Raw genomic sequence first — 22,982 nt, forward strand, 5'->3', positions numbered from 1 at the left:
CGTTTACATGCAACCCGCTTTGGTTCTCCACAAGTGCTTTGAAATTTCGAAATTTTTCAAACACTTCACTTTTGTTTTTAAGAATATATACCCAAGTTTTTCTTGTAAAGTCATCAATAAATGTTAGGAAATATTGGCTGCCTGCTAATGATGGATTTTGCATTGGTCCACATAAGTCTGAGTGGACAATCTCTAAGGGTGCCTTTGCCCTTATGCTTTTACCTGATGGAAAACTTTCTCTATGTTGTTTACCCAAAATGCAACCTTCACAAAGGTTGTCCGGTTTCTCTATCAATGGTAATCATCTTACCATTCCTTTTCTGCTTAACAAGTTTAGACTTCCAAAATTGAGATGTCCAAATCTCAAGTGCCACAACCAATTTTCATCCTTTGGCACGCTTTGGAAAGCCTCTTGGGTGACTGCTGCAATTTCTCCTTTGTTTTTCAAATCTGCCCTTATTCTAAGAGGGAACATCCTGTTCCTTGTCATCTTCACTTCAGCAATGCATCTTTTGCTGGGTGCTATATCCATGATGGTGCACACATCATTCACAAAGAAAACATTGTAACCCTTTTGAACAATCTCTCCAATACTCAAGAGGTTACATCTCATTCCAGGGACATAGTAGACATCTACTATGGTTTTCTTCTCACCCTTCTTTGTAAATATTTTTACCTCTCCTTTTCCCATAACAGAAATTTTCTATTAGTTCCTAGTGTGACTTCTGATTTCATATTTTTATCTAGGGCATAAAAGAGAGCTATATTTCCTGTCATATGGTGAGTCTAAAAACCATATGTCCTCACTGTGTGTTTCAGCCATGTTACAAGCTAACAACACATTATCTTGGCTGATGTTTTCTCTAGTGACATTTGCATTTTGTCTATTACTCATATCATGTTGCTTCTTCCTACATTCACTGGCATAATGCCCATATTTTTTACAATAATAACATTGGACATTGTAATTTTCATACCTTTGTCCTTGAGCATGATGTTGTCCTCTTTGTTGGCTGCTGCCTTGGCCTTGGTTCTGAATTGGGTTGCTGCCTATTCCTTGAGAATTTGCTGGACTGTTCCTTCCACCTCTGTTCTGGCTTCTGCCTCTTCCTCTCTTGTTTCCTCTGCCTTGACCTCTTCCTCTTCCAAAAGACATCTGGGTCTTAAAGGCTTGCTCTAGAGATGAGTTTTCATTTCTACTCAACCTCTGCTCATGTGTTATCAGTGATGCATGTAGCTCATCAACTGAAAAGTTTGAGAGATCCTTTGTCTCTTATATGGTGGTGACAATCACATCAAACTTTGAGGGTAGGACCCTCAACAGTTTCTCCACAATCCTCCTTTCTTCAAGGGTTTCTCCATGAGTCCTTATCTGTGTGACCAGACCAATTACATGTGTGAAAAATGAGTCAATGGTGTCTGACTCCTTCATGCTCAGATTCTCAAAATCTCTCCTCAGCAACTGTAGTTTTGCTGTCTTTACTTTCTCCATGCCTTGATAAGTTGTTTTGAGGGTTTGTCATGCTTCATTGGATGTCTTAGCTGCTGCTATCCTTGGAAACACACTCTGGTCCACTGCTTGATACAACAATACAATGGCTTTTGCATCCTTCTTCCTATTGCTCTTCAGCAGATCTCTCTCTGCCTGAGTTAAGTTGTTAAATTGATTTTCATCTGCTGGTTCTTCAAACCCATATTCAACAAGCTCTCATAGATCTTGTGAGACAAATAAAGCTCTCATGGTTATTGACCAGTAGTCATAGTTCTTCCCATTAAATTGTGGGAACTGGGTGTTAAACATACCCATGCTAGTACTGGTGCTAGCCATTCCTTGCATCCTCAACTATGCTTTAAATTCTTGACTGTGTGTTTAAAACACTGACTGTTTCAGCAGTAACAAAAAGAAAACTTTGAGGAAAACTTTGAGGAAAACTATTGTAAAACCCCTTTTACATTTACTGGTGTAAAACTATTTTACACATACTGTTGTAAAACAATTTTTTCATATGCTGTAAAATTTTATATTGCATTTCATTTTCAAAAATAAAAATTCACAGTCATTCATATTACTGTGAGTTCTTCCATTCGTTTGAGCAACACACAAAAAAATACCTTTCAACCCCTCATTATTCATATGTTTTGCACTGTTTTGCTTTATGCTCCCCCACACCGTTCACAAGTCTTCATTCCCTTTTTCTCACCGTGTGTTTCTGGTTCATTTCTTTTACCATGGTCAACGCCCCAACAAAAAGAAACTATAACACGTTTTGATGTATAATAATATATGCAGTATATAAAACTTAAATACACCACCTACACTTATGAGGATTTATTAAATACTTAAATACACTACCTACACTTATGAGAATTTATTAAATGCATTAATAAAAACCTGCGGTCAACGAAACTTGAATTTTACTCCACTCATAATTTTTAATGCAGGTTGGTATGCTACTTTGGTTAATGGACTGCGGAGAACAATAGGCAGATCGGACGGCGGTGGAGGATTTTGGGAGGCTTTTTGTGCTAAACTTTAGGCTCCGAAATGTCAGTCCTGCTGACGTATATGGAAGACCAAGTGGCTGAGTATAATTGTATCAGCCTCAATTATACGGAAACTACTTTATGATTAAAGGCGGCTCTGGTGGTTTTGCTGAGCGGTTTTGGGTGCATTAACTGCTGCTCCACGGGTCCACTGCGGTTGAAATTACATTTTCAACAATTCTAAAGAATGCTACATTGAAATCAATAAATAATTCTAAAGAATGCTACACTTGAAGTTAAGAAACAATGAACTGAGATAATTCGAATGCTCAGGGAGCAGCTCTTAGTGACGAATACAACAGGATATTGTCATTCTTGTTAATCTAAGGCTGCATCGAAAGGCACGTCTTCTATCCATGCATCACCAGAAATGAAATTAGCCACTGTGAAATTTTGAGCATCAGAAATATTCATGGTGTGATATCTAGGCCATTGAACTCGCTCTGCAGTTCCTGCTCCCGGTCCCGAATTCATATATTCGCCATAATAGAGCGTCGTCAAAGCAAAGTCCCCCGACCATTCCAGCCAACCCGCAGGATCGACGACATCATCTATATATGATTCGATATAAACCGTACGAGAGTAATTTTTCCATGGCCTTCCCAAGAATGTTTGGAAAGAGCTATTCACCGGAGCTAGATCAGGCGCAGCAGAGACGTTGCAGTTTTGAATAGAAATTCCAGTGTTTTGATTTGGATCATCTCTTCCTTGAGCCGTAAAACAATTCTTTTGATTATCCATCGGTTTTCTAGCCAATAGATTGCAGTTTTGAAACACAGCTGCAACGTTGCCGAAGATAAAATCAACTGTGCCATAAATGTCGCATTCCCTGTAGAACTGTCGAAGAGAGTGTGCGTAGAGAGTATCTTGGTAGCCTTTAAAGCTGCAGCGGTAGAATGCCGATATATCCGACCCAACTCGGAGGGCGACAGCCTGATGCTTCTCTGGTCCCGCAGTGTTCTCGAAAGAGATATCCCGAGCGATAAAGCCTTGCCCCACGACAGCTGCGATCACAAATATTTCACGAATGAGGGCGACCATAAAAGAAAACTCCAGCCAAAGGGACTGTATAGTAACTGATGAAGACAGCGAAGTTGTAATAAATAAAGAAGACGCTACACTAAGAATGTTTACAAAAGTGGCATATCCTTCTTAAATTCCATGATAGGCAAATTCAAAAATTCTTAACTTTGACCGGATTATGGGAATATTTTAGAATTTGAGAATTTGAAGTTGAGGATGGGTTAATCGTTTGACCCCTAGCGTGACTATCAAATTCTGGGATATTCATCGAATCTACAATCTACATATAAATACCCAACTTATCTAGCTTTTAAGTGTCTAGACAATTTTTAAGAAATGACCTCGTTAAACAATTATGACCTCAGGAAAATATTCTGGAATCTGAGAGAGGTCAATTGTTTGACCTTTCCAGACTATGAGATTCTAAGAATATCCCAAATTCTAAAAATATCCCAGAATCTGAAATCCACAATTGACCTCTCGAGACAGCCAGATTCTGAATTATTCTGGGATTCTGCAAGGATGTCCATGATGTTATTGAACATAAGCCAGGTAATTCTCAGAGTGATTAATAAAAAATAGTCAGAACAGAAAACGAGGAAATGTGAGGAGGGATTTGTTGGATTCATGCAATATATACATAACACATTTGTCAAAATTAGCAATACCTCAGCCTCACACGAGGCCTTCATCGCGACAAAGGAAGAACTAAAAACATAACCAGAGAAACGAGTAAAACAGCTTACCAACTGTTGCAGAGCGAAATGTTGTCCATCCGTCCACAACGCTCCTATTTCCAGTGATCGCAGTGGAGTTTATGCCATCTCCCACCAAACTGTGGTCTCACTCTTTCTCACAAAACATATATATATATCTATGAGCAGGAGGTGATGTTGCGACAAATAACCTATACGACTTTCACCAACTCCGGAACACTGCGCGGATCGATTACCGATGCCATATCCACTCAGGCGGCACGTATGTTACATCGCCTTGGGCGTCTTCCACAGAGGGCCCCCCCAAGGGACAGAAATTGTGGCATCCACACAGGGCCCCTCCACGCGACAGAATATTTGCTCTCAAAGTAGAAGATTCTGGCCATATCCACAGCCTTGACGCAAGTGGATGGATGGACGTAACTTGCAGCCTGTGGGGAGTATCTTCCGCCTCATCCAGTTGACCTCTTTTACCTCAACCAAATATGGATTGCGCAGCCTAGCTATTCTACTTCCGTTGAGGTCGTACACTCATCCGTTTGACGTTTTAACGCGGCATCGCCAATAGAAATTTCGCGTCTAACGAATTCAATTATAAAATAGATTTTATCACACAATGCAGTACATAGTTTAGAAGGCAGAATTTGCCAAAACCAGACATGAAAATGCAGGGAAAGGGTATCTCTGTAAGTAGCCGCCAACCTACGTTGAATTCTCTCATTCCCTAAAGAACTCTCTAAAGCGCCATTAGCCTGCCATTTATTCACCAAATACTTTTATAATAACATGTTGACCACAGTTTTAACCTGCCGAAGAAAGAGGCCACCGAAACATCCCCGAACGATAATAAAAAGTAAAAAAACGCGGAATTTGTGATCACTCCCTGTAGATATTGAGTCACATGTTAGTCTTTGATCCTACCTTGTCATAAGCATTTTCAAAGATACATAATGGAAAGACATTAATTAAGTAATAGCATTTTTAAAGATACAGAAATCAATTAATGGAAATATATTAACTAGCAATTGTCCCAAAAGGTGCAAAGAGAGACCGATAAGATTTTTAAATTGAAAAAAATGTATTTTGGTTTCCATAATCAAGTATTAAATGAACTTTGATTTAGAATATTGAATTTTGAATGATGCAATTGTCTTTGAGCTTCACATTGAAGGTAGCAAAGCATATTTGCAGGTGTTCATAGTACATCGTAGATCACTTTACTCAAAATCATAATGCAGAATAACAGATAAAAGATTCTATCCATGAGATTAGAGATTGATAATGAAAAATAACACATAAAATATTATATCCATGAATTTGACAATCTTCTCGACATCTAAACAAGTTTTTCCAACCTAAATTTACATTTCTTGTTTTGTTCTTTTGGTCGTTCTCTATGTAATCTATGTACATCATAAAGCTCATATGCATGTAATTTGTGTACATTTTCTATAATACAATGTCTTCTAAGTTACCAACATAAAAAACACACTATACAATATAATATAATTGATAATATTTATTTAATTTTGCAAAAACACTCTAACAATATGCTTCTTATATACACTAAAGAAATACCAAAATTTTCCACTAAATCCCCATGTAAAAGACAAAAACATAATCAAATTTCAATATAAAAAACAAAAATATAATACGAATTCAATTTTTCTTCAAATCTTAATTGATTTAAATAATGGAAATATTAAATTTGTTCCCTAATTAATTATAATTTTTAATCTTTCTCAGATTCGTAAACTTTAAGCTAAAATCACCTATATAAATTTAATAATATAGAAAAAGTATTTTTACCTTTCTTACCTTCACGGAAAATGAATATTTCCTAATTTAAAAATATATAAAATCAATTTATAATATTTTTACTGTTGGAGCATCTAAATGCAATTGGAGAAAAATCAAGGGATCATTGTAGCAAATTCCTACCCTTATTTATAGAAACATGTTCCAACATAACTCACAAGCACACTAGCAATCAAATACTAGAGTTGTTGAAGAATCCAAGCCATAAATGCTCTTGTAGATCATAAGCTAACTTGCAAAAATCTCATGGAAAACTTTCTAAACTCTTTCCTGGCCACCTCCTAGAGGCTAACTATTTTCAACCTAGAGTGGGTGTTTCCAGTCTTCTAATGTGGGATGCACATAGACCCTACAAACTTAAAAAGCACATTGCTGATAAAAAGAAAGAATCATAAAAAGAAACCCTAAAAGTTACGTTTTGTCTTGCATCTTTGCACCTTTCTTTTAGATTTTAAAATTACAAGTACTACAACCTTGATAGGTGTCACCATGACCTACTGTCACCATAATCCGCGTACAAGGATAAGTAGCTACATATTCTAGAAGAAATCAACCCCTAATAGTAGTGGAGTTCTAACAAGGTGGGTGGCTTAGACTAAAACTTTCTGAGCATTGTTGGATTCCTTTGATGTATGGTTTGGAAATTTAATATGTTTATAATATATGCGGATTTAATATATAATGTTTATACTGTTGGAGCATCTACAGAATGCAGTTGGAGAAAAAGCAAGAGATCATTGTAGCAAATTCCTACCCTTATCTATAGAAACATTTTCCAATGTAACTCACAAGCACACTAGCGATCAAATACTAGAGTAGAATGCTATATCCATGGTTACAGTTTCTACTTATACCAATTGCAAGGCAAGGAAAATCATATCCACTTCCAATGTCAGAACCCCTTATATATCCGTGTGTAGTTGGAAGGAGTCATTCTGCAACTGCCTTGAGATCTTCAGAACTGTATTAGGATTGAATAACAATGGTGCTTGAGACCTATATATTTTGCAGACTGGGTAGTTGTTGGCAACTAAACTGTGTGTACTCCTTTGTAAGTCATAAGATAAGCTATAAATCTAGCCATTTCGGTTAAAAATGTGCTTCAAGTAATGTTAAGAATCACGGTGTTAAGAAAGTTAAATATGTATCTCCCTGGAATGATGGTCCTATGGGAAATGTAACTACAAGTGAAGAGCTTATAAAGGTACGTGGCATATAAGCGGCCCTAAATAATTTGGTAAGGATGAAGGAACACATGCAAACATTCAGAAGAGAAAAAATGATATCGATTCCAAGAATTCTACGGAATTCAGGAGTCAGTATGATCATATGACAGATCAATGCTTGTCATTGAGTTAATCATGACAAATTCCACAACTTCAGATCACATGTATATTCCAAATTTTAGACAGCTGAAGAACCTGCAAACCTGTTATTCGTTCTCCAAGTCCTAGGAGTTGATTGGTTCTTGACGGCTAACTTACCTAGAGTAATTTACTAAATGAAAAAACTCACGACTCCTATAGATATTGCATCAAGAAAACTTCAAATTCAATTTGGGTAATGCAACATTCATATATGAGCAAGCGGGCTTCTATGGTTTAGCATTGTTACTTTTCATAAGGCTCACTAACTAGTTTATACGGTTTTCTCAATAATTATGCTTTAAAGGCAACACCAAGGGAATTAAGAGAGCAGAACAGAAAAAATGAATTGTTTTCATTCAAACGTACAACTACTGAAAAAAAAAATTTTTAAAAATGTAGACACTCTTAAGGCACGTGAAATCCCCCAAGAATCTCAGCTATACATATCTTGATGCACAGGATGGCCGAAGCACATTAAACATGACAAATTTTATGGTGTATGATATATTAGAGCTACAGAAATATTAATCATGTTTTGATTTATCAAGCTTTGATTATATTCCTGGTGAATGGATTTTTTTTTAGGGTGGTTTCTAGTCTATTTTATTAGATTCCAACTTTCTGGAATCCTGGTGAATTATTTTTTTGCAAGTATTAACAATTTAAATGTTTCTGCCTGAAGTCTTGGTTGGTCTATCACGTGCTGATAAATAAGTTTTATTTGACAGATGTTTGGGTGTTGGGATTTTGATCATAAGGAGGATGTTTCCATTTGTTTTGCCTAGAAATGAAAAATTAGAAATGGAGTTTCTTTAAGAGTTTCATGATTTGATTTTCTCAATCAGTGGTGTAGGCTTCTCTAAATCTATGGATGTCATTTTTGGTGCAGTCAATTTTATGGAAAGACCAGCATTTGCTTAAGAAGCACTACCCAGTTGCATGAATTATACAGTTTGTTAGAGCTTCATAGTGACAATGGTAAGCATTGTCCATTGTGAAAATGCTACAGGGATTTACGATTCCAACTGTGAAGGAGAAACTATTTCTGAAGGAAAAGGTGACCCACTTAATAGGGCCAGCCTCAGGAAAAGGTCCTTCAACAGTTCTCTACATTCAATGGAAGAAGATAGAACTCGGGCATTTGAGGAGGTCAAGGAATCTTACATAGAATTAGCTCACACGCAGAATTTGGCAATATTTGACAAGGATCCCACATAACATGTTGCAGAGGGATCTGAATGAGTTTCCGAAAGATATTACTAAAGGTAAGTCTCCCAACAGTGATGAGGATAGTTGGGTTGATGTAAAGCTTTCTGATTCCCTTGGTTTGGATTCTTCTTATGAGGCTAGAGTTGCATCTTGTCTTGAAATATTGAATGATAGGAGAACTATTGAAGGTGTAATGAACAAGAAACCAGCAATATCAGTTGATGAGGATCATTGGAAGATCAAAGATCTTAATGATAGGACTGGGCATGAACATCCTAATAGTAACATATATTTTCAAGTGCATTCTCTAGTAGAGAACATGGGAATAGTAAGCACAGCTGAATGTTCAAAAGAAAACAAGCGGGTTGAAGAAGCTAGACAAGAGGTTAATTCAATCCCTCCTTTTTTCCGCAAACAACTTAAGGCCAGAAAAGACATTCTACAAGGCAAAAAGTGAGATAGTAAATGCTAAGTCATGAATGTCTCTAACTTTTTGGTTGCCATCTGCTCAAGACAAACATTTTGTTGAAATTGAAGAAATATGTATCCATGCCATCCCTATTGCAGCAGTCATGGAAGAAATGGAACATATGGGTTTCAGCAGTCAGTTTAATCCTTTTGGTAGCTTAGTTGGAGGATCTTTACTGGCAATGCTTGTTCCAAGTATTTTACAGATGTCACAGGTTTTGGATAAGTGGTGATCAGGTGCGTGGTTAAGGCACTCTTAGATGTTAATTCACCCATTCAATTCCCAACCTTATTCGTGTGTTATTTTTAAACATGACTATGATGTAGTCTCACCATTGCCAAAAAGAAAAGCAAGTGATATATCACCACTGAGAAATTCAGTGCCCTAATAAAAATAGAATCAACTCTTAACAATATAATTGATTGTCATGGGATCATAGCTGAGGAAGACCTTAGAGGAAAGAGGTGGGGCATTGTGCAGGTTGAGTCATAGTTTGGCCAGTGGGGAAAGATGAAAAAAGGTTCAATGACTCCGAACTAGGAGATTCAGAATAATTTTTCAAACAAGGTAAGTATGATGCAGAGCATCCATCACCATTCTATAAAGCTCTGCACAATCAGTAGATTACACAACGCATCCCTAAACGCCACATTCTTGCAATGCAATAAGACCCGTTTATTAGTATTATTTTTATAAGAGGAGGTAGGCAGCAGTAGTAACTGGGAGGCTCAAGAACATTGTAAATACACTCAGAGGAGCAAACACTTATTCTCAGCCCAATAGTCTCTAAGTTCTATATTATCTCCCTAATTACCACTGAAGCAAGCATAACCCCCAATAGATGGGACCATGAAGGTATTTCAATGTTCATCCATCTTGGTCTCATCGAATACCAGACCTAGCCAATTAGTAGTTAATAGATACCCACTGGCATTACTGATTGTATAGTCACAGCAACAACACCTTGGGATTTATCTTAAGATGTTGTAGCATGTGAGTCCTCTTCCATACCACTATGAGAAACCTAACTATTCTTACTGAACTATGCTTGTAAGTATGTGTTGAACAAAATGACTATTATAGTTTTTCTTCAATATCGCTAATATAGATGGGGTCAAGAAAAGGTTTTCTGAAAATGGATCTCATGGCCAGTAATTTTATTATAAAAGCATAGGCTGCATCTCTGTTATACAGAATGTAAAAAAAATTACTCAGAAAATTAATGATAGGAAAAAACAGAAAATCCTCAATACAGTCTCAAACCAGTGGACTCTGTTCACTTTATACATGTTGCACTATGCAAACAGTATTGTGAAATTCTAACAAGAAGGATAGGAAAATAAATTATTAAAGATCTTACCAGATAGAACTGGTTGCACACTGTTGAGAAGCATTGTCAGTGCAAGCAAAGTTGCTAGCTTGGATATTGCATGCATAACCTCCTTGCTATTCGTAAAAGCCACTGGAAATTCATTTCTGGTGCCGAAAATAATGATCATACATGTTATTCCTATCATTAGTGAGGTCAAGGTCGCCACCACTACTGCAAACTGTCCAGCCTTTGGGCACCCAGCTCCAAGTTCATTCGACACTCTCACACTGCAGCAGAACAAACCGAATACAGATAGAGATCGTCATACTCTGGTTTTTGGGCACGACTCAAATGATTTTATTCAGTTCAATCAGACTATCATAGGGAAGAACTGGAACCACCCAACATACCTGACAGCAGCATTGAATCCAAGGGCTATCATCATTTCCCATCCGTTCAAATTCATACTGCAAAGGCATAATGGTTGCCAGTAAGATAATTACTATACTCTGTAACTTTGATGTACCAATAAAGAATATTAGATACAGGAAATGATTTAGCAAATTATCATACCAAATGGAGATTGAGTCCACTCCAATTTCTATATTTTTCAGGCGCCCAACTAAAATGACCAATATCATAAGATACAAGAACTCCAGGTTGCTAATTAAAGAGTACAGGATCAGAACGAGTACTTTTGCTAAGATTTGAACAAACTAAACAGTAAAACCAGAGAGCATAGCAATAAATGATCGAAGAAAACAAACCATAGCATCACAGCAGAAGCCAAGGAAAGCCTGATGAAGGCAGGAAAATCCTGGAATGCCAACTGTGACATTCCAGTCCATGAACCAGGAAAGGCACCCGACATTATATATATCAGCTACCCCACATCAACTATCACCCATGAAAGGTTGAGAGTTATGGCTACTCCTGGCAAACCCCATCCCAGCTTCAAAATAAAGAGCCAACTCAAGAAAATGTGTATGACTAAAGCCACTGCAGCGATCCAGGCCATGGCCATGACCTTTCTTTGCGATTGAAGGAACTTCTGCATTGGAAAATTTAGTGCATAGGCAAATAACTGAGGAAGCATCCAGATGGCAAACTTCCCAGCCAAGTCAGAAATCTCATCAGATTGCCCAAAGAGCTTCAATATGGGCGGTGAAAAAATGTAAATGAGGCTTAAGCCTGATGCTGTGACAAGAAGTATAATCCATGACCTCTGCATATACACTCCCATCATGTGTATCTACCCTGCTCCAAAGGCTTGACCACACAGTGTCTCCAGTGCACTGCCCATGCCAAGCTGCAATTCAATTCAAGTCAAACTTTACAAAACTGAAACAAACAGAAAAACTACCAATAGAAAATGGTTTTTAGTTTGGCCCACCATAGTTCTGAAGGCCAACCCTGCTATAACAGAGTTCTCGATAGCCACTGCAGCTAGTTCAATAGTACCCAAATGCCCAGCAAAGGTCTGGGTGATAGCTCCCAGTGAATACTGGCATAGAGCAGTGAAAATCACAGGGCCTGAAATAGCCCACAGCTTTTTGGATTCTATCCAAGTTTCTCGTGCTGCCTCGTCATTTACATTTCATCATAATGTAAATGCACCGAACTTGTTTATCGTGCACGGTATAACCATGTTTTAGAGAGAGCTAAGGAATAATGCCACCAAACCAGATGTGGAGAAACCCAGAAAAATGATGCCTGTGGGAAACAGATGTCAAGCGGATAGAGAAAAAATTGTGCCAGATGTTAAACAGTAGAAGGTCCAAATGTTAATCATAGGATAGAGAAAAAATTGTGCCAAATGTCAAACAACAGAAGATCAAGATGTCAATTAGGGAATGAAAGTGTAGACTACTAAACTGATTCAAAGGAAGGCCTATCGACCTAATTAAGTAATAACATTTTCAAAGATACAAACATCAAGTAATGGAAAGACATTAATTAAGTAATAGTAGTTTGGGGATTACACAAAACTAGAAAAATATTTTTATTTTTTTAGTTTTCGGTTTTTTATTTATTTTCACATATATCTTGTATTTCATTTTCGAAAAATGATAGATTTTATATGGATTTTACATGCGATTATTTCAGTGTATCTTGTATTTCATGTTCAAGCAATGATAGATTTCATATGGATGTTATATGTGGTTATTTTATTATCATTTGCACTAAAAGATTTAAGGACACGCCCATACTGTTTTGGGGTTATTTTGACCCTTGGAATATATATACAATAGCATTTGAAATAGAGGCGGAATATATATGAACTCTCTACTTGCTATGAGATGAACTTTTGAGTTCATTTTTGAAATTGCATGTTGATTTCCAATCTGTTGTATTGAGTTTATAAACATCTTCTCCTACAACATTTGTTACTCCACAATTATGGATATGGAATCAAAAAATAGAAAATCTTATCCTTACCATTTATAGACTTTAATTCAATGAAACCACCCCCTCATCTATCAAAACGCTCTTCCATGTTCAATCACAAACCAAAATATTCATGGCTCAGGTCCTTCCCTGATGCTATTGAGTACAGATCAAACCACTTTGACTGATCCTACAAAGATATTCATGAAATTGTAGTATTTCATTAAAACTTGGTAATGCATCATCATACTACAAACCAGAGATAAGGCATTGGGGATGACTTTCATAGATAATATAACTACAAACTTTCCATTTGTAATACTAAAATCTATTGAAGCTTATTATTTTGGCAAAGAAAATGTTTCGGGAATTCTATGCATGTTCCTTTATTGTTAGCTTACCTATTGCAAATTCCTTCATAGCAAGCACAATTTTGGCAACTTTATGTTTCATGCCAACACCATTATAAGGAAACATCACAGAGTGCTGCAAATTTTCCAATGGCGTTGCTAATTGGAAACATGACTACTGCAATAAATTAGTTGTCGCAATCTCCACAATCTCTTCACACTTTACTCCAAGCTCTAGCCTTCCCCCAGATGGAGTAAATTGTGCAACATTTCTTAGAAAGATTCTTGTGTAACACATGCCACAAAACCTTTGAACTAATTCTACTCAAGCTAAACATTGCAATTATGCCAAACAAGACAACACATATCAATAAGAAAATATGACAATCTAGAATGAACCTAATGTTTGAATAACCCTGTGCTCATCCCCAATTATGTGGTATGTCATAAGAAGGTTCTAAATCATAGGTTCAATATTCATCTTAAAAGAGATTTTATTATGGAATAAGTGATCCTTCAAGCCCCATACCCAAAAATTCACAACTTGTAGTAAATAAAAATCTTCCATATGGAGCTGCAATGACCCATCTTCCCCTTCGCTTGCAGTTATTCACAAGTGCCTCAAATCATCAAGAAAAATTTTGACACTTTCTCATCCAAGTTATTTTACATGTTATTGCACAATTTTTCTAAGATGATAGCCTCTAATTGGCCCATCAATCAACGAGTTGGAATGGGGATTTGACTATGGATGTCTATGGATCACCTCTATTAAACATTTTTCTTAGAATATCTCAAAAATATGTGGCTTGAGCTTATATATTATGTCAATAATTCTTTGTATCTCTTGATCATGGGAGTGGCACAAATAAGAGGGAACCTTTGTGATTGCAATTGCAATCGACATGTCCATGCCATAAAATGTATCTCGAGATTGGGGCAACCAAAAGTTTGTTTGCATGAATTATTAAGTTAGAATCTATCGTAATTGTCACTCATGCTCACTCCAAAACCCTATAGTACGTAAATATGTTTGACCCTTTACATGAAGGGGACCTCCCATCTCCACTCTCCCTCTCCCCTGATGCAGAGTGGGCCATATATCATCACCATTGTATTTTAAGAGCAAGCTTTAAATTTCTTTACTTGTCTATACCTCTATTGAAACTTTAGCAGAGTACAACTATGCAGAGGAGCAAAATAGTATAATTAAAAGAAATACAAATAAATATATAACTAAAACAATTGTTAATGAATATGTGTTAAAATACATGCATTATATAATAAAAGATACAAAGGGACAAGAAGGAAAATATATATTGCCTATCATTTATGTTTTGTCTTTCCTTGAAGCCTGCAATGTAAAACATTGAAACAGAAATGATAGACCCCCATGAGAAATTTGTGCTAATGAGAATTATGACATGGAAGTATTTTAACAATATTACTTAATCGATCTATGTAAAAAAATATTCTCTACCACAGAAGTGACACTCAGAATTACGTTTTACGAAATTATCTTGTATTCCGAGAATCGTGATTTCCCAAAATGTCTGCTTTTGAGAGATAAAAGGTTACCAACGCCTTTTACAAATTCCTTTAATGTGATATATTCTATATATAAATAGATAATAAATAAATATTTAATATAATTGTGTCATTACTAATTTGAACTATTGAAAAGCATGAAAACATTGTGTGAGATATTCAAATTCTGGCGAGGAAACCCTGAGTACTTAGCAAACACATGCCTTAACCACTCGATCAAAGAGACCTTAAAATGTTCATGTTATATAAATACTTTCTTTGTTGACACCCCTCATATACTTCCTAAATCAATTTAGAAAAAAGTATAGTAGAGTCTTATAATACTAATAAACAAATCATTAATGCTCATTAATGTGTTTTTTACACATCATGTGGCACACGAAAGGGATATTCATGTGAACTAATAATTATTTTCTCATAATAAAACATTTAGACTCTATACAAATCAAAAACTTCTAAATAAATTTGGAAAAAAGTATAATAGAGTCTTCTAATGCTAATAAGTATATTGTTAATGCTCATTAATGTGTTTTCTACCGATCATGTGCATGTGGCACATGAAAGTGAAATTCATGTGAACAAATATGTATGTGATCGTAATAAAACATTTAGATAATAAATAAATAAGAAAGGAATGTGAGAAGAAGGGAAGAAAAGCTATTTCACACTAGTAGAATTATTTGTGTTCTTCCACTTCTAGGTTGTATGCTAAACCTGTTATATATATCCCATATGCATACACGCTGAGATATAAGTTAAAATTAGATCTTCTATGTGATGTTATCATTTTAATCAATTCTTTAACTAACACTTGGATTACGAGATCTGAGGATTGTAATTTCATCCCACATCACAGGTGAACCAATAAAATTGTGAGGTAGTTTCAATCAAACAAAGTAAAATAAATCTTGTTTGCCTCATCGATCTTGTTGTAGCTAAATCTCGCACCTGTAGCAGGAGAGAAAGAAAGCTCCCTAGAGACATGCTCCGGATTTATTCTAGACTAGTACCTAGGACATCTTAAATAGAGGAGTGCTTGTAAGGTAGTATGTGAGGGGTTATCAACACTCCAATTGCCACGTAAAAATGTAATAGGAGGGGCTTGGTTCCAATAAGCTTTTTGGCATTATGATATAGGTATGATACAGGTGTTGTCCTTGATGGCAACTCACTCAAATGACAGATCATAGTACGACTAGAATGATCAGAGAGGTATACGCAAGTTCTTTGTGACAGGGATGTCTATACACACGGGTTCACTATATACAAGGGCACGTATAATGTACACATGCACTTTCACAGAAGAAAAGGTGCGTACATGTCGGAAAACTAAGTTTTGGTCCATGGTATTTGGTCTGAGGTATTGACCCTAGATATTGGGTCCAAGGTATTGGTCCTACGTGGTTTTGGACCATGGTATTGAGAGAAGCCTAAACCTATATAAGGAGAAGAATAACATTAGGCCAAAGTGCAAGGGTGCAAGGATTGAATATTTGATGAAGTGTGAGATCTAGTATGCTGGTTATGGGTTTATGATGCTTTGCTTGATCTAAACCAAGGATGCACCTATGCGGTTGATGATGGATGATGGATCGAGATCATAAGGCTTGGAATGCATTATCATTATGTGGTTTTATCATGGATAGACTAGATCTGAATTATTGATGCATGTTTTATTGTATAAATGTTATGATTTGGGTATGACTGATGTTTGGAATAGCTGCAAAGTTATGAGCAAATATTTGCAGATATGTACACGGGTTGACTTTGGTAGAAGCGCGTATACACTTTGGTTTGGTTCATCATAGTAGCGTATACATTCTGAGATATGATATTTGAAGTTGCAGTTGGATCTGGTTGTTTTTGCAGAGTTCTGTGTTCTGCCCTGTGTTCTGGTGACTGTGTTTTGTTGACAGGGTTTCAGTGATTCAGTGTTTGGTGATTCAGAAATGAATGATGCAAGTGTAGTTGATGGTTGTATTGCAGTGGTGATTGATTTTGTGCTTCAATGTTGTTGATGGGTCCAATATGAAAATTGGATGAAACGTGGCCTTCATATTATGGTGTTGTGATGAATCAAGAAGGTTGTAGCCTTCAGTAGGCCGGCACCTACGTACTAGTAAATGGATCAGCTAGTACAAGAGCTAGGGGGTTATAGCTCTGTTCCAGTAGTAGCTGGAGAATGAGAGAAGGTTGTCGCCTTCTGCAGGTGGGTGCTTACGTACTGGTATGAGTCTGCACCAGTACAAGATTGTAAACAGGTTTTTCTTATCTTAAAGAAAATAGCAGCAGGTGGTTTTTGTCCCGCATTGAGTTTCCACCTTATATCATGGTGTTCATGTGTGCTTCCTATGTGTGATGATCTGTTCTATTTTACTACACCTCTTTACTGTTCATATGGTTAATGAAGTTCTGATGCACTAATTAAAGATCAACATATAATGGATTAACTGAATCATAAGTTTACTGGATATACATTAGTTGCATTAAACAAAGTTGCATGTACACGCGGGTTCCCTTAACTGAAGTAGCGTATATGAATCTAAGTATGGAAATGAAAAAGTTAGTGATTTCCTAATACTGATTCAACCACCCCCCCACCCTCTGAGTATTATTTCCAACAAAGCCTTCATTTAGGTAGATTCAAGCCAACTCATGGATCCAAATGTTGGGTGTACATTCGGGTGATCTCTAAGAGAAATGGCATCTTCCTCTGGTGGTCGACACACGGAAATGAGACAGCTTAAAATTAAAGTTGTAGTAATGGTGGAGAGAAGGAGAGGAAGGAGGGAAATAGATGCATAGGGTTGTAACAAACATAATCCTAGGCACCAATGTTCCAACAGAAAGTGGAATTCGATGGATAGGGTTGTAAACAACATAGAATCCTAAACCATGGTTTTATGATGAAATGATAGAAATAGAGGAGTGCAAAAGAATGTTTCAGATCAAACATGACATGGGTATCATTCTCTACCAAAAGCTAGTGTAGAGCTGGTATGGTTGGTAGTTGTAGGAGTGCTAGGGTATTGATCATCTCTCCTTTGGAAAATGACATATTCAAATAAAAACTTTTGAACATAACATTTAATACCTTTCTAGAATAAGACCTTCTTAATACAATGATAAGTCTTGAAGAACCGTGAATGTCCCCTTGCTGTAAAAATGTGAAATTCCAAAAGGACCTTCTATTTAAGTTGGAATTCTTGAATAATTATATGTGGTCATGATATGGCAACAAATCATTCCTCCACATGAATTTATCTAGCACGCTTAGATCCTCCTATAGCTGTAAAGTGATTTTGAATTTCTTCTAACATTGCTTCCATTTTGTGCTTACCTTTTCCACCTAGTATAATTATGGAATGGAAATAGTGGATAACAAACCATCTATGTCTTCCTCTTTTTCTTAAAGTGCATATTTCACAATCTTTTATTTTCCTTGTTTTAGATAAATTTAAAGTCATAACCTAGCATCTTTGTAATTCCTTTTTGTTTCAGTTCAAAAGATAATTATTATTCTAAGAAGTACTTCAAACTATCATGATCTATTTTTACTTTCAAGTATCTCCCTATTAGGTATGTATGTTATTTCTTAACAAAGTATGGTTGTTAGCTTAATTGTTTTTGAATTCCTTTCACCTAATTATTAAATAGAATCATAATATTCTGAAGTAACATTATCTGTGTAGGATGTAGTTATTTCTAAAGGCTAATTACTCAATGGTAACTTTTAAAATAATAGGATAACATGCTAGAAGAGTTAATCAAATTTGTCATGTACATAATTACTTAGTTTAACATCCCATGACAACTTTTAATCATATAATACAAATGATGATTTATGTTACAATAACAAAAAAGTAATTTTTCAATTACAACCATATATCAACTTTCTTATACCTCTCCTAGAAACCTAAAACAATATTGAAATAAAAAAATTGTAAAGATTCATCAAACCAATTTGTAAACAATAAATACATCAAAGCTACAACATGAACACAAACTACAACACAAATCAATAATTAAGTAAAATTCAATTAAGAAATGAGTATCATTACATAGAGGTCCCTCCCCATTCAGGTTTCATTGTAAGAAACTTTATAGACCCAACTTAACTTAGCACACTTCTTTAGAATTTAAACATATGAAAAACATGAATCATTGTGTTTGTACTAAATTATTCAGGAAACAAAGTAAATAATTTTAACAATACTAAAAATGAATTCTTAGATAGATATATTATCATTAATGTTTAATAATATTTTTCATAAAGCATTAAAGTTCTTTCTAAACAGGTCTATGAATATCATTGTCATCCCAAGCCTACAAATTACAAATTAAACACAACTATAGAACAAAGTGTTTCTAAAAATAAAGAAAAATATTTCTTCAATTTCCTTCATAATTGCACAAAATCATTACCTCTATTATGAAATTTATGATTGGTTGATTCAAATCCATAGATAAATCTTCGAGGTGATTCTATAGTCAGATCTATGCAGATGTGGTACATTGTATTTCCTTAAATTCCCGTTGTCTTAGGCTACACACAACCATACAATATAATGAATCTGCCACAGACTATGCTATAAAATAGATGACCACTAGAGAATCACATATTCTTGTAGTGACTTACTAGTAAATTTTATAACTTAAATTATACATCAAAAGATGAAAAATGTATGGAAATAGACAATCCACCTTGTAATTATTTATTGGTATCTTATCTTGTAAATGGAAGGCATGATGACAAAATGGAGTGAAAATGTGGTATGAAACATTAAATGTTATAGGTTCATAAGACAAAATTGTGGAAAAAAGAGTGATGAAAGTCTTGAAAATGACGACCCAACATCTCCACCATATGGAAGGTGTTTAATTTCCTCATACAACAAAATTTCTTATTTTGTCCCAAAAATACTTTGACTTTCTCTACAAAACTTTCAAAAATTCATTATATCAAGACTTCAAACATGTTATGAAGAACTAACTATAACTTCCAAGCGAGATGTTTCAACTTTCTTCTTATGTTTTTGTATATTCATCTTAATATTTTTTTTTTCTGTATAAAGACTATTCTATTAAGATTAAAGGAAAAAAATATTTACAAAGAGGTTTGAACCTCTGAGGGGGCTGTAGCCTGCCCTCTATCAAAAAGACTGTTGCAGGTAGCACATTGCCTTCTTTTTACAAAAATGAGAATCATAGAAGTGAGAATTATGGTAAGCTTGAGAGACCCAAAACTAAACTGAGCTATATAAGATCGAAGCTTCAGAAGGAGCTGATCTTTTACAAAAATGTTGTCCTTTACAGTCACTATTACAAAAAGATGGAAAACCAAAATTATGTCCTGGAGACTGTAAAATTTCATGCTGATAAGAAAAGAAGCCATGCACATTGAGAATTTCACACAAAAACCAGAAATCATAAGATAACTTGCTGTCATGTCGCTGAAGCCAAGAGTAATTAAACCTGCGGTGGCGAGTCTGTAGCGTTCTCATTTGCCTGGTTGGGGGAGCTTACCCAGGTTACCATCACATTATCTTCAGCTTCCATCATGCTGCCTTCTGGAGGAAGAACAAGGTTCAGAACACTTCCAGAGAGGCGCGCAGGCTCACAAGCTATAATTTGCTCTTGAGGTGAAGCTGGCTGAGGGCGAAAGTCTTCCTGTTGGCCCTCTTCGTGCAACGCAGCAGAGTCATTGAGGACGACTCCAACCAAGCTACCCTGAAAATCACTAGAATTTTGAGAATGAGACTGTTCCTTGGAGGTTTCATCCGAGCTTGTAAGCTCATCTTCCTCCTCCGAGAAGATAACAGTTATAGTAGCTGAGATAAGAGGCTTGTTAAGCCTACTTCTGAACTTGAACCGGGTCGTTTGAAATGAACTATTTAGGGTAGGTCTAGAATGGTCAGAGGGCGGAGAGGATGGAGAGGCAGAGGCTAACGGAGTTATACGTTGAGGGATAGAGCCACCATGACCCCGAGAGCCTCCACGGGACCCTGAATTACTGCCACGCCTGGGGATGCCGCGACGACGGGCCATTACAGTATAAATCTGCGGAATGAAGGAGCCAGGAGACTGAAAGTGAGAGTGAAGCAGCCAGACACAGGCTATTTGAACCCAGTTCAAATCCCAGACCTCTGTACTAAAGACCCAAATATAGAGCTCGCAGTAGATAGAATAGACCACAAGAAAAATCCAAACAAAGACTGAATGAACCCAATGCCCGAACCAGACACTTTCAAAAAAGACTAAATCAAAACACCTTACAGAGACAGGCGAGACGAAATCAATAGACTGGATGCAAATGGAGAAGACTCACTCAATACACCAGACGCCGTCGGAAAGAACCAGAACCATATACCTGAAGCAGGCAGAATGAGACCAATTATGAAGCCAGGGGGGCTTCCAAATTCTCTGGGCTGCGCAGAGGCGCTGAGGACATAACCACCAGAGGAGAACAATGCCTGAAGAACCCGGAGCAAATATGCCAATGCCTGAAGAACTCGGAGCAAATATGCCGTGGTGAATGCGCGCCATACTGAAATCACTTGCCTGCATACCTCGAGCCCGATGATCCATTAATGCCCGTTAATCACCTGCCTTGAACCGCCAGAACCAGCTCAGTGGAATGCCAGCTGCCCACTTCGCATGCACCAGCATTAACACGTAATTAAGGCACCCACATCCAGGTTATATTCATCTTAACATTAAGTTTCTTGTTTCCTATCTTTATTTTTGGATTTTCTTGTACCATTTATTGGCTTATTTAGATAATTATTTCATTTATGCTTCTGGTTGTTCCTTCTCGCTTTATAACAATTCAACATTACTTTTGAGCATTGTGTTTTGATTCTTTAAGTACATGTGTGGTAATTCTAGCTCCTGAGTCTATATTTTCAGTCATTTAATTTTACTTGTTTTATGTACCTCTGATGTAGTGGATAAAAAGTCTTCCTGCTAAATAGGTTCTTCAATTGGAAAATCTCCAACGAGATCTTCATTTGTAAATTTTTCTAGAAGGTCTACTACTATAAAATGTTTAGGTTCTATTACTCTATTTTCATGAATATGTTAGGTCCCTATAATATTAGTGATCCCCCCATTACTATTGTCGGTGTATCCCTTATTGTTATTATTGTAAACCTATTGTCCCCATATTTTTATTATTGTGCCCCATAGAATCTCTCTATTGTTATTTTTCTGCCTTTATATTATTATTGTTAGGTTGGCTTGGTTATATTGTGACCCCGTAGACTCCTATATATAGAAAGGAGGTTTTGTCATTTGAATCATCCAAGAATTTCTCATTTGTGTAATGTAAAGGAGGTTACCCCGTCGAAGAGTCTTATTCCTAAGGCATTGATCTATCTTTTCTATCTTTTTTTGAGCTGGTTTCATAGCATTTGGTATCAAAGCTTTGGATTCTAGGGTTTCGCTGCTCCAAACAGGTCATCGTGGAATTTTCGCTATAACTTTTTTTTCTGCAATGTTTTAGAGCTAAAAAAACCAAAACCATTAGAGAATAAATCATGCTAAAGCTCAGGTCTGAATTTCAGATCATGTCTCACTTTATTTTCGAAGATATGATCTGAGGAAGTTAGGGTTTTTTCAAGCTCTAGAATTTCATCTAAAACAGGTCATCGTCGACGTTTTGCTATAAATTATTCACTACGAATTTTCAGAAGCTGAAAAAAACCCATTTGAGAAGAAAGTGGTTTGAACATCGGGTCTGAATTTCAGATCTTGTCTCGCTATATTTTCGGAGATATAATCTGAGACATTTAGGGTTTCTGCAGGCTCTCAAATTACATCCTAAACAGGTGACCTTGGGAAAATCGTTGTAACTTTCTCTGTAAGCATCAAATTGAAATTTCGTAAGAAGTTGTAGAACGAGGATGGACTGTAGTTTTCGATGTATTGTTTTCAAATCCTAAGGTTGAAACAGTGACATGTGGCACATCGTACCAGTTCGCTCTACTGAACTATTCTATAATCAAGTCAACATGGGAGATTTGGCATAACTCTTCCTTGGAGAATCCAATTTCGATCAGACTGGTGGCATTGGAAAGAGGATGTAGAGAGATACTGCAAGTAATGATTTCATAACTGGGAGATCCAAAATTTAGAGGTACATCAGATTCAACATCGAGCTCTTACAAAGAAAAAAAGAAGGTGTGTATTTTTTTAAAAAAAATTCTTAAGCTTGGTTTGAAAAATTAGTTTGAAAGA

At 36.3% G+C, this 22,982-nt stretch overlaps 1 protein-coding gene and 1 pseudogene across 1 annotated transcript in view; both read right to left on the reverse strand.

The window, feature by feature from the left end:
• Positions 1 to 2,774: 2,774 nt before the first annotated feature.
• The window catches only part of LOC149175145 (pectinesterase 2-like), a 47,648-nt gene continuing 27,440 nt past the window's right edge, over positions 2,775 to 22,982 (reverse strand). The window contains exons 3-4 of the mRNA XM_089421055.1: positions 4,314 to 4,402; positions 2,775 to 3,548 (exon numbers count right to left, since the gene is read on the reverse strand). Of these exons, the coding sequence (XP_089277181.1) occupies positions 2,863 to 3,548; positions 4,314 to 4,402 (775 nt within the window). The 3' untranslated portion in view covers positions 2,775 to 2,862. The remainder of the gene's footprint in view (positions 3,549 to 4,313; positions 4,403 to 22,982) is intronic.
• On the reverse strand, positions 10,307 to 11,767 carry LOC149175146 (protein DETOXIFICATION 33-like; annotated as a pseudogene).

The sequence above is a fragment of the Pinus tabuliformis genome, chromosome 4_1, assembly GCF_031772625.1.
Source record: "Pinus tabuliformis cultivar Carrire ecotype Pingquan chromosome 4_1, CPIR1, whole genome shotgun sequence".
Taxonomy (NCBI): Eukaryota; Viridiplantae; Streptophyta; class Pinopsida; order Pinales; family Pinaceae; genus Pinus; species Pinus tabuliformis.